This window comes from Eublepharis macularius, chromosome 4, assembly GCF_028583425.1.
Source record: "Eublepharis macularius isolate TG4126 chromosome 4, MPM_Emac_v1.0, whole genome shotgun sequence".
NCBI lineage: Eukaryota > Metazoa > Chordata > Lepidosauria > Squamata > Eublepharidae > Eublepharis > Eublepharis macularius.
Window position 1 is genome coordinate 113,882,667 of NC_072793.1, and position 13,668 is coordinate 113,896,334.

A 13,668-nucleotide genomic window follows, 5' to 3' on the forward strand; every position below is an offset into this window, starting at 1 on the left:
ATTCTAACCCTCAGCATCTTCTCCACTTTCCGCCAACCCTTGTGTTCAGTTGTTTGGCTAGGGCTTTCTGATTCTGCATAACTTGGTTGCCTAAGGTTTACACTAGACATCTTGTCCAGTGTGTTGGGTCAGGTTTCCCAGTATGTATATTCAGCCCCACTCCCCCAGATAAAATAACTCCCCCAGGAAGCTTGGGGCTGGAAAATGATGTAGAATGGAAGGCCCTTTCGTCCCCTGCATTGTAATTCCAATCCAAATTGGATTGCTGCTATCTGATAGCTGGTATCTGATTACAGGGAATCAATGAGAATTGGGTTGGAGAGCTAACCTGACTCATTAAAAAAAGTCACATTTCATTTTAGCATAGCTATGCCATTTTCAGGGACTGCATTTGTTGGCAGGCCCATGAAATGTTTTGCTTGTATTTAATGAAAGCTTGGTGTCGCCGTATGTGATAGTGAAGGTAAAAGGTAAAGATAATCCCCTGTGCAAGCACCAAGTCATTACTGACCCATGGGGGAGAGTCACATCATGATGTTTTCTTAGCAGACTTTTTGTTATGGGGTGGTTTGCCATTGCCATCCCCAGTTATCTACACTTTACCCCCAGGAAACTGGGTACTCATTTTACCAACCACAAAAGGATGGAAGGCTGAGGGCCAAACTACAAGTCATGAATGACACAGGTTAGACACTTGTCAGCTTCCCTCAAGTTTTGATGGGAAATGTAGGCAGCTTGGCAGAATGTTGGACAAGTGACAGTTGAAAAGTCCATTGGACAGCAGTCGGAGAACCAAGCTGCAAGACTGAGACTCAAAACAGACGAGACAAAATACCTAGGTTCAGCTCGTGTTCTCTTACCTCAAGGTTTGTCGGGAAGTGTAGGCATCCTTGCAGCTTAAAGTTTAGCATTTACAGAGCAGCAGGGAGGGAAGTTCAGGCATGGGGCACCTTTCCTCCCGCTCTCAAGGTGCATCATGGCATTTTCCCTTCCCCTCACCTGGCCTGGCCCTGCAGAGCGATGCCTGGCTGCACCGGGAGACTTTAAGCTGCAAGGACGCCCGCACTTCCCTCCCTGCTGCTGTGTAAATGCTAAACTTTAAGCTGCAAGGACACCTGCACTGTAAATGCTAAACTTTAAGCTGCAAGGACACCTGCACTTCCCTCCCTGCTGCTCTGTAAATGCTAAACTTTAAGCTGCAAGGACGCCCACACTTCCCTCCCTGCTGCTCTGTAAATGCTAAACTTTAAGCTGCAAGGACACCTGCACTTCCCTCCCTGCTGCTCTGTAAATGCTAAACTTTAAGCTGCAAGGACGCCTCTAGGATGCCTACATTTCCTATCAAAACTTGAGGGAAGCTGACAAGTGTCCAACCTGTGTCATTTGTCACTTGTAGTTTGGCCCTGAGTCAACCTTGAGCCAGCTACCTGAACCTGGCTTCTGCCAGGATCCAAGTCAGGTTGTTGTGAGCAGAGATTGGGCTGCAGTACTGCAGTTTACCACTCTGCGCATGTAATAGATACATGTCTATTTGAATAAACTTACTGTTTAATTGTGTCTGACCACTCTGGAGAAGCCAAACATAATAGAACTTCCATCTCTGACTCCTGTTCTAAAGGAGCTGCAAGTTTATGTTCTAGGGGAAGGTATGCTAAGGGATTTTTCAAAGAAAAAGATAAAGCTCCTGGGCAAACTGGACTCCATAATGATGAAACAGAGATAATTTTATCTAATCAGGATATACACTTATACATTAAGAATAATATCAGATACACATATAGTACCAAACATTTGAATGCTCACAAATAGGTAAATATTCCAGATGCTGATACACTCACTGCACAATACATAAATTCAAGAGTGAGAGGCTATCCTTTCCCTTTGTTTGGGAGGATTCCTGCCCCATTGTTTATCAAGGAGAGGAGGATTTGAAAAGGACAGGGATGGGAGATGGCTTAACCATTGTTAGTAGAAAACTTGTGCTCAGTCTATTTGTGTTCACTGTTCAGTCTACATATGCAGTCTGCAAATGACTTTGGCGTTTCTTAATCCAAGTCCTGTGTATGTCAGTCCAGGAGTCAGAGTCTTGCTGAAATAAAGCCAGAATTGTCCTAGGCCAGTTCAACTCTACGACATCCTGTTACTTTAAGTGGTAGAAAAATGGAGTCTATTAACTTATGAACTTCCTTACTTGCTATTTGTTTTGCTTAGTTAAATAGCTAGGAGCAGTGTTATACACAGGAGACTGACCTCCTCCCATTTTTGATTGATATTGTTTCACAGTGAAGCAATCTCCAGTCTCTTGGCCTCAGTGGCAACTGTAAGTTATAGGCCTTCCTAGCTTTATACTTAAAAATGACAGGAACAGGCCCAATTTTGATCTTTGTTCATTCTTGCTGGAAAGCCTGTGAACAATGATGAGCTTGCTTTCAGAAGAACAGCTGTAGGGTTCCTCAGGAGATTTCTACTTACTGGCAGTCCAATCTGAAGAAGTCACCAGAGCCTGTAATGGCTTTATAGTTTCCCTGCCATAATGGCATTACTGAATGGTTTTCTGGAATTGCATTGGTACCGCATTCTTCCACCTTCACTGGCTACAGGTGAATATTTGGATTCATTCATTAGACCAAAACCAAACATTACTTCTGTGATATCACTTGTACAGATGACCTTGTATCATCATGTGTTTTGCCTTACTAACTATATCCGTTGACTTCAATAGACTTAGAATGGTGTAGTTCTGTTGAGGATGGCATTGTAAATGTTACAAAAGGAAGGCAGAGAGAGAGAGAGAGAGAGAGAGAGAGAGAGAGAGAGAGAGAGAGAGAGATACAACATAATTCTGCTGTTAGTACAATGTGTCACAACAAAGTTGATGAAATCATGCACCTCTTCTACTTTGATGAAATATTTCAGATTGCCTTCTCCCAAAACTAGACGCTTCACTCAGAGCGGAACTAAAAGTGACAAAAGGCACAGGTTGGACACTTGTCAGCTTCCCTCAAGTTTTGATGGGAAATGTAGGCATCCTAGTCTTGCAGCTTGGCTCTCTGACTGCTGTCCAATGGACTTTTCAACTGTCACTTGTCCAACATTCCGCCAAGCTGCCTACATTTCCCATCAAAACTTGAGGGAAGCTGACAAGTGTCCAACCTGTGCCTTTTGTCACTTGTAGTTCCGCTCTCAGAATCCCTCTGTACCTTCTAGAACTGCTTGTGCCTATCCATCTTTCACCCACACTTATATAGATGGCAAGGGAGGGGGGATTCTACAAATAATTAACATTTAAACTTGCCAAGTAAAAAAACAGGAATTTTCTTTCTTTCTTGGGACCTCAAAGGGTTTCTCAAAAAAAGAAATATGTGGGTGAAAGAAGTTCAACCCTGCACTTTCAGCTGAGACGCTGTCGATACACTTTACTAATAATCTGGATGGGTTCATAGAAACAGTTGACCTTGAACGGACACTTCTTAATAAGCAACTCCTCTGGTGGTCCAGTACAGTACCATAAATAGTCAACTAAAGCCAACAGAATCTGGCTTTATGTGAGCAGATTACATTTCTAATACTGTTGCAACAAAATGTTCAGATGAAAAGGAGGTAATCAAAGACAGGTGCAGTTATTGAACTGCTAGTCCAGAATATTTAGAGCGATGACTTCTACTGGTACAAAAAGTTGTACATGATGTATTTATACATATGAAACAAAAAGTACCTAAGGGCTCAACAACCCACATTAAAGTTGTAACGGGGATACTGCAACACACAAGAAATGTAATGCAAGATGCATCATACACCACTACAACTTTTATCTCTCTTTTCTATTTTGAAAAGTTTTGGAAGGCATTTTTTATTTATGTGCTGCGCTTTGGTTTGCTAAGGTATTGGCCTTCATGTATTTTCTTTTATGCTTGTGCAGGGAGGGTGTTCTTTTAGGAACTGTGGTGTCCAGGTGCTTATTGTTGGGTGAAGTTGGTTTATAACGTGGTGTGGTTGGGTTTGATTATTCACATGGAGGTGATGGCAACTTTAGTGCAATGCTGCATTGTTTTCTTGTGCTACTCATATATATATGTTTGCAGAATTACATAACAACTATAGATGGTCAAACATTAATGGTACAATGTGCTATATTCCTTGTATAATATCTGGGTTGCAACTTCATGCAGGCTATAGCTATGGAACAAAAGATTACCTGGGAAGGGCTATGGCTCAGTGGAAGAGTCTCTGCTTTACGTTCAGAAGGTGCCAGGTCCAATCCCTGGCATCTCCAGTTAAGATGAGGCAGGAGGTGATGTGAAAGATCTCTGCCTGAGACCCTGGAAGGTCGCTGCCAGTCTGAGTAGACAATACTGCCCTTGATGGACCGGTTGTCAGATACAGTATAATGCAGCTGCATGTGCTTGTATGCCTTGCTCTTCATATTGATAAAGATTGGAAATTATTTTCACTAGACTCAAATCCTGCTGTGCGACGGCAGACCAACACAGCTACCTACCTGGGGATTTTATTGTGCTATTTTTAATTTTAAAGAAAATTCAGTTGTGGTCTTCTTTAAAAAACAAACCTAAGTATAACTAGCAAAGATAGTTTAGAAGCCCCAAGCCATCACTGCACATTTTCCTAGCTAAATTATATCAAGAAAGCCCCTTTTTTCTCCATAACCTTTCATCTGATTACAGTCTTGACAGCTTTTCAATACAATTATACCAACACAAATGAACCCCCTTGCAACCATCAGTTACAAAAGCCAGCTACTACAAAAGCTATCACGCAATGATTACCAGAGTACTGAAGCTGCATTACAGACAGACTCATTTGCAAAATATTTGCCTCCTCTCAAACTCTATCCCTTCAGCCAAAGATGTCGCAGAGGTTGCTGCTAAATAGGATTGGCAGACTGGGTTGCTTTCTTCCCATCCCATCCCATGCTCATGTATTTCTGTGTTCTACACAAGCTTGGAATTGCACTTGGCATTCTAAATAACAATGGAGCCAAGAAAAATGCTTTTTCAAATCATTTGTCTGATCCAATGGCCGCCAGGCCTTTCCTTTTAGATCCATACTTCTGAAACAAAATACACAAGATAGAGGAAGAAAGTTTATTGCCATGATTCTCCTGAGGGCTGTACCACAGCATCAGCTTCATTTCACCCCAAATTTAAAGGTAACTCATTGACTTTTTGGTGTATACCACCATCCTCTTCTTTGTAGCACGGTGTTTTGGTAAGCTCATTCCATTAATGAACACAGTAAGTGCTAGTGCCGAGACATCTTCTCCCTGCATGAGACCAGTTTATTGTGCAACCCCAGCTGACATCACTTCCCTCTGTACAGCTCAGAATTCCAAAGAAAGCAAAATGAGTGGTACAGCAGGACGAAGGAAGTTTAACAATACAATTGTAGTCAATTGAAATGGAGGTACATCCAGACTGAGGGGAAATCAGCAAGTCAGAATAGTTTCTCTTTATTGGTGCCTTTCAAATATATTGAACAGCAGCTGCTTGGTTGAGATACTCATAGACTTCATGATATATACAGGCATTAACAGCGCTCACTTCCAAATGATAGACATGACCCAGTCAAAGTGAAGCACTGTTAAGTTCCACTGATTTGAGCTGGAGACTTAAGGTCATGTCTAATTCTCTCTGTCCTGAAATAAACAGGATTTTAAAGTGGACTGATTGCCATCACTCTGCTAAGCTTCAAGTATGACACACTTATTTGTGCTGCTGGTATACTTACCTTCAATGGATATAAGTGTTACTGAGAGACTCCTTTCCTAAGGAAAAAATTGCCTAAGGAAAACAGAAGTCATTCAAGGTAGACTGAAGCAAGCCTCTTTAAACCAGGATTTAAATTTAGAATTTAGCACCTGATCCAGATACTAGTACTGGAAAAGCTCTAGCACAAGCTATGAGTGGTTTATTAGTTGTTCTGCAGGAATGCTGCACCTTGGTCCCTGCTTACCTAGATGATACAGACTACTCAAGTGTACAGTGTATGGCTCAAGGGAATGCATATTCAGTTGAAGGATATTTCATATGTCGGATATTGCTTAAATAAAAAGAACTTTTTTGTTGTAAGTACCGTGCAATGCAAGGTAACACATACGTACACAATTATAATGCACTGAAATGATTTCCATGCATGAGAAAAGTAATGCTTGCTATTTTAGATGTCTTTGAGACTTGAGTTCCAATCTTTATGTAAATTTATGAATGGACTCAGACAACTCATTATTTCTTACCTTCTCTGCAGATCATAAAATAGGGATCAGCTGAGTCTAATGTATGAGATGATCACTGGAAAACACTTTACTGCTCATGAAACAGACAACAGAGCTGGAAAATATTGTTAACCTTAGAAGACTCTGGGGGCATAAAAGATCCCACAATATCACTTTGGGGTTCCTCCAGCCCCGTGGTGCAGAGTGGTAAGCTGCACTACTGCAGCCCAAGCTCTGCTCACGACCTGAGTTCGATCCTGGCAGAGGGCGGGTTCAGGTAGCCAGCTCAAGGTTGATTCAGCCTTCCATCCTTACGAGGTCGGTAAAATAACTACCCAGTTTCCTGAGAGTAAAGTGTAGATGACTGGGGAAGGCAATGGCAACCACCTCCTAACAAAAAGTCTGCCAAGAAAACATCCTGATGTGATGTCCCCCCATGGGTCAGTAAGACTCGGTGCTTGCACAGGGGGCCTTTACCTTTTACCAGCCCCCTAATTGTAAGTCAGAATTTAAACACAGGCAGGAGGCCATTCGTGTCACTCAGTACTATATACTCTGACTTGCTTTCCAAGGCCTCTTCAAGCAAAGGGTTTTCCTAGTTCTCCTCCCCGAGTTTTGTCCATAGAGGTGAAGTGGATTCCTTTACCCCTAAGGCATTTATAGAACTGATGGGTGGCTCTTCCCTATCAGGGAAGGAAGGAGTCAGCCCCACTGCCAACTCTGAGCATACTTCTGAGCATCTACAGATAAGCTATAAGTCACACAACCAGACATCTGGCCACTTGGAAGGGCAGGATCTCAGGGCAAGCCCAGTTCTTCTGTCCCCAAAAGGGGCATGCAGGGCAGGCAAACAGAGGGAAAGTGATTTGGGAAGAGAGCAGCTATCTTGCAGGGCTCCTTCCCCCCCTTGGCTCCAACCTAGCACCGTCGCCCCCTCCAGATCGGCTCAAACAAAGCGAGAACTCCCAACAGCCCACCCTAACATTAATCCCCCCCCCGCCCCCCGCCTTGGTCGCTCACCTGTGTAGTTATTTGGGGCGTTCCTGCCATCCTCTCGAATCACCCCCGTCCTTGAAACGTCGAGAATAGAGGCAGTCGCCGTTTGCATGGCGCCCGCCGCCCCCTGCCCGCGAGCCTCGGGGATCCTCGCCCGGGGTCCGCCTAGTGGGTGCGCGACCCTTTCTGCCCGCGCGAAAGGAGCTCCCCGCCGGCCTCTGCCTTCTCGGAGGAAGGAGCCAGGAGGCGCCCCGCCGAGCCTCTCCCCGCATGCAGAGAATTCAGGCTGCGGGACGGGGGCTCGCCTGGAGCGGTCCCGAGCCCAGCCGCCCACCTCTCCCGCCGCTGGGGGACTCGCACTTCGGCCCGCTTCCGTCCGCCTCCGCACCTTCGGCGCTCGGCTGCCCGCGAGGAAGCGTCTCGGCACTGAGCACCTGAAGACCCCGCCCTCTCCCCCCCCCCCCACCTCCCTTCCCGGCGAAATCAGCAGTGCTGGGCTGCAGGCGGCTGCTCTTTTGCTCGCTCAGCCCTGCTCGGCGCCTGGGGAGCTCTCCGGAATGCGCCCCAGAGAGATGTAGCCAGGCACACACACTGCTGCGCATAATCAAGAGGGAACATGGCCAGTGCATGATGCGCGACCTAGTCTATTTTGCGCTTTCGAGAAGCCACGATTCCCAGGTAGTAGTTCACGTGAGAAAATAACTTTCGTGGGGCATCACAGACACCCCTGCCCCAAAGTGTAAGGGTGCCAGACTCTGATAGGGCCATTTCACACATTACACAGAAATGCAAAATGGGGAATTGCGAACAAATATAGACTCAACAGGGAGTGGAGGCCAGTGAACGTGCCTGTGCACTGCCATGCACACAAAGTATGTTGCATTTACAATTTACATTTCTACACATAACTAAAGCATCTCCGGTGTGCACTGAAGAGTACAATGTGTGAAGCGATCCCACAATATGCATCTTCTCAGGAGGGTCACTTCACAACGTGCAAGATTTCTGCATAGAAATAACCTAAGGGAAATCACGTGAAAAGTGGCTCTCGAGGGCAACAAAAAGCAACAGAATCTGCCATTATGCATGCCCTTTGCTGCAAGGATTCACACAGTTGCTCTGTGCGAGGTGGGCCACATTTTTCCAACTTCAGATTGGTTGAACACATTGTTTAATAATTCCAGATGGACCCAAATAATAGGAGTACGCCAGACAGTCCAGCTGACAAATACAACATACAGTTCTGGTCGAACTCATTGTCACATTTATATTTGGAAATGTTTGATGAACTGGCCAAACTGACTGTCACATTTGATTTTTTAATAAGAGAGAAAGGACGTGGTTTGGTCCACAGCGGAAGGATTCCAGAGGCCCAGAGTCATGATTCCTGCCCTTCTCTGCCTAGAGAGGGTGAGGGGGTCTGTGTATGCTTTTCATATCCTTATCCAGTTCTCTTTCATACACTCCCTGAGACAACCATGCACCAGCGCATGAGTAAAGCAGAAGTGGGGGTTGGAAATAGGAGGTGCTCCTGTCATCTCCTGGAACTGGTATTCATCACCACCTGACTGACATTCACTGCAAGGGCCCTAAGTGCTGTCTGTGTATCTCTCCATAGGCAAAAGAAGGAACAAGCCAGGTTCTTTAAATACTAATGGGCATTGCACAAAGCATGGACTGCACATAGCATGAATCTAATTCTCATGAATGTGGAGGGTGGGAATGGTACCCTACTTTTAACGATAAAACTGCATACTCCATTAGAATGGAGCTTCTTCATTCATTCATTCATGAAATTTCTATGCTACTTCTCCACAGACCTGCTTGAGGTGGCTTACTATAATTTTAACTCTTTTGGCTTCCCAGCCAGTACAGACTGGGTACCTCTTTAGCCCTCTACAAACGATCAACATGTTAAAATCACTGCATGAATTTAGCTCACCTTGTTTCAGTGATGCCCTTCATTAGACCATTGTACTTCCAGCACAGGGGGCGGGGAATCCCCCCTTCTATAAAGTCTATGAAATGAATCTAGTAATGACATCTGATACCTAGCTATGTATACAAGGGAATAATTCCAGCATTGTTCTTACAAACTAGTAATTGGGGGGGGGGGGTTGATGCTCTTTGTCATCACTAGAACTGGGTGGAGTTCTGACTTTAGTCCAATGTGCATTAAGTAATAAGCACCATCGTACACAGTGGAGCTTACTGATTACCCATTCCTAGATAGAGCTGCACTACCCATTAATTTTTGGCAAGGGAACAGAACACAAAAGTACCTTTCACTGCCATCAGTGTTGGTAAGTTAAATGGGGTGAGTGAACTCTTAATAAATTTGTTATTATTAAGCTCTGTTTTGTAAAATGATAATCCCTTCCTAGTGACTGACAGGCTGCAGAAAAGTTGATCTAGGCTAGGCTAACTGAAATTGCTTCTTGAAAGGATGCTTATCAGATCAGCAAAAACACGATGTTAAAGGGGTGTGGGAAAGAATGCATATTAGAGGAAAGCCAGCACATAAAGTCAGAAACCCACAGGCAGGGTATGTATATGAAACTGTAGTATATAAAATCACTGATCCTGCTATAGCAGCAACGCAGATACATCCTGAGTATTTGGATTTAAGATGTTGGTTTAAGTGATTTGTGAAGCTGGCTAGACTGCTACAAGGCAACAATGCACTGGAGGACAAGCAAAAGGGGTGATCTTTGCTGTGGTGACTTTGTGCTGTGACAGTCAGATTCCAGCAGATCATTGGCAGCAGGAAGCACGAAAGAGCAGCTACAAAGAGAATGCCTCCTTCTGTTCTATCATCATAAGGATGTGGCTTACAGATGGGTACTGTCAAGGGGGCATTCTCAGTCAGATTTAGTTATTGTGACAGAAGGAAAGTAGGATAAGATGTGGCCTTGTAAGCCCTAAGTAAGTACAGAGAGATCTGAATGTTAAAAATCAACACACTGAATAGAATTTAGGAGGCAATAGGAAGTCATAGCCCCTGGAACACTGCTATTTGTTCTAAATAACACAGAGAGAGAGAGAGAGAGAGAGAGAGAGAGAGAGAGAGAGAGAGAGAGAGAGAGAGAGGCCAGACTACGTTTTGCCAGATCTAGAACAGTTTGCCAGATTTTACAGAATATATCCGGGGAAATGGGGTTGGCTGGTAGAAGAAAGGTGATGCCAGGACTACTCACTCATCATAATTAAATGTGACCCCCCCTGAGACAATAGCTGGAGCTAAGGAGTTCAAGATTTAAAGTCCTGGGAAGTAGAAACAATCCAGCAGAAACAAGGCACCATCACGGCTATTAGAGAGCCATTTTGGTATAGTGGTTAAGAGTACAGGACTCTAATCTGGAGAACTGGGTTTGATTCCTCACTCCTCTACGTGAAGCCTGCTGGGTGACCTTGGGTCAGTCACAGCTCTTCCAGAGCTCTCTCAGCCCCACCCAACTCACAGGGTGTTTTGTTGTGGGGATAATAACAACATACTTTGTAACCCGCTCTGAGTGGGTGGTAAGTCATCCTTAAGGGAGGTATATAAATCGAATGTTATTATATTGTACAAGTGGGAGGCCAGCAAGGACTTGTAGGGGGCATCTCATTTTCTCTTCCCCCACTATTTTCCTCTTTCCCTTCGCTGAAAACCCCCATAACCTTTCCTGCTTCCTCCTCTGCTGCCCACCCAACAGCCAACCTAACTTTTATCAGCCTTTCTGTCTTCAGCTTTCCTCCCTCTGGTAGCCTCCATCTGAAAAAACTATGGGCCACTTGTGTGGGATGTGCCCAGTAACAAGGTGCTAGCTGCAAGGTCAAGTCCAGTTGCTCAGTGCCAGCTGCCAGGCCCACGCCCATATATTGGTGCTAATATCCCAACAAAAATCAAGGATAAATCAAGGTATAGTCACCAATTGGAATATCCAAATTTATAAATAAGCAATATAGCTGTGCTAGTGTATAAAGTGACATAGTGCATATTTAAATATATGGCTATACTTAATAGTTCATACAAAATCTGATATACAGCCAATAAATGCAATCATTATAGTGAGAAATTCAAATTGTATACAGTATAAAAATCAGCCATGTAACATAGTTAAGTCTGTTCCTTTAAGAGTTGAATTCTCTGTTTCTTAATTCTCCATAGCTTCAGTCTCTGGATTTAAGTATCCACAGATGGAGCCACGTTGAGAACCATATATATATATATATATATATATATATATATATATATATATATATATATATATATATATATATAAACATTTTAACTTTTATTAAATACAAAAAAAGAACTACAACAATAACTTGAACAACAAATACAGGGAGTGAGATAACAGTTATACAAAGTTGCTGAGAACCAGATATATTGATGATGATTATACCTTGTAAATATCACTTGTAAATGCCCACTTTACTCAATGTAATCAATTTGTCTCCTCAAAAAACATCAGGCTTCTTGGGTCAGTTCTGCCACTTTATCACAAACTGATCCCCAAAGCTCTTCCCCATCCCTTACAATGGTGACTCTGTGACTCACAAGAGAAACTATCTTAGATGCTTGGGCAATACAAGATTCAGTAATCTGATCCATACTACCATACTTTAATGGAAACAGAAATATTGCAGTGGTAATGAGCGGCAAATATGAAGAAGAATGAGCTACCCATCATGCCTCCAACATAAGCCCCATCTAGTGAAACTTCAGATGAATCCAGATTAATAGGTTGATTTGCAAAAATGACGGAAACTCAAATTGCAAATCAGGCTTCAGCGTGAACCACACAGGAATTAATGAGTATAAGACTCGTAAACACATATCCCACTGAATTCATGTTACTTCCGAGTAAACATGCTTAAGATTAGACTGCCTATAATTTAAAATGTATTTCTTTCTTCAATAAAAATAGGTGTTCATTTTAGGCAGTTTTAAAGAATGTATACCATTTCAGAAATATGCCATATTTATTAGTTAATCTTAAAACTGAGAAAAAGATAGAGATGAAGATTTGAATGTAGAGGAAAGGATTTCTGAAATGTAAAAAAAATCAAATATAAAACAGAGAAGGAAAAGGAAGATACTTGCAATTTAGTGCATTTTACAAATATAAGGATGGAGACTATACAGCAGTAAGAGCCTTTTTTGGAAACTTTTCTGTACCATAGGGATGGAAGAACTGTATGTATTTGAGCTTAATTGGAACACATGACAGTCACTAGGCCAGAATTGGAACACATCTTTTCTCCTCTGTACAGCTGAGAAAAGCACTAGAATTGCCAAGCCAATAGCCACCATCATATTGCTCTTCAAAATCTTAAGAGTAAAAAGAAAACAGGAGCACTATTGTATATTGTAAAGTACTTTGTGGAAATGGAACATATCCACATTTTTCTCAGCAATCACGAGAGTGAAAACTGTGCTTAAAAAGCAGCCAACATTGCATTTCTCAGGGCAAACAAAATGGCTGTTCCCGTAACCAGTAAGCAAAAAGAAGAGTAACCTCCCGAGAAACAAAAATGAAATTAGCACAGTATCAATTAATTACAAAGTGTATTAAAGTGCAAGTGCTATAACTATTTCATATTGCTTGAATCCACATGTATCAATAAATACATAGCAGGGAAATCATTCCTGATTTAACTCAACAAACAACCAAGTATAATAAAGAGTCCTCTTTCCACATTTTTTCATCTCTTTTTTCTAGAGTCTTTCTTTATAGTCTTCCACAGTCCTCTGAATGCAAATGAGCAGTCGTCCGTGAAGCCGAAGAGGAGAATTCCGTGCCACGCCCAATCTAGGGCCGGCTACACAATGCAGATTTCGTCCCTACTTCATCAGGGGCATATAGTCTGCATCAATCAAGAGGAATGGACAACGATCTTAACACTCGGAACAAGGCGGCAGTGCTTTCTCTCGCACCGGAAAGAGGACTCTTTATTATACTCGGTTGTTTGTTGAGTTAAATCAGGAATGATTTCCCTGCTATGTATTTATTGATACATGTGGATTCAAGCAATATGAAATAGTTATAGCACTTGCACTTTAATACACTTTGTAATTAATTGATACTGTACTTATTTCATTTTTGTTTCCCGGGAGGTTACTCTTCTTTTTGCTAACATTGCATGTCTGACAAGACTGGATTGGGAAAAAATGCCTTATGAACTATACTCCACACCCTTTTAACCACTCTGGGAGGCCTTCAGTCAATACTGTGAAATAGGTATAATGAAGCTATGAGGATGGCTGCATGGCTTTGTGAAAAGTAATGTCATTTGGGGTGGGGGAGAACCTGCAGTTGTGGGGCTGATAGATGAAATTTTCATAGATGATAATTGCCATGGAAACCAAATTGTAACCTATGCAGGACTGTACAGTAATGTGTAATAGAATACACACACATGACTCCCATTTTTCTTATCAATAGGAACTCAAAGGC

The 13,668-nt window shown here is 42.8% G+C and overlaps 1 protein-coding gene across 1 annotated transcript in view; it reads right to left on the reverse strand.

Moving 5' to 3' along the window:
* SUSD3 (sushi domain containing 3) overlaps positions 1-7,337 on the reverse strand; it is a 54,821-nt gene extending 47,484 nt beyond the window's left edge. Inside the window, exon 1 of the mRNA XM_054978395.1 lies at positions 7,250-7,337. Coding sequence (XP_054834370.1) covers positions 7,250-7,337 — 88 coding nt within the window. The remainder of the gene's footprint in view (positions 1-7,249) is intronic.
* Between the last annotated feature and the right edge of the window lie 6,331 nt (positions 7,338-13,668).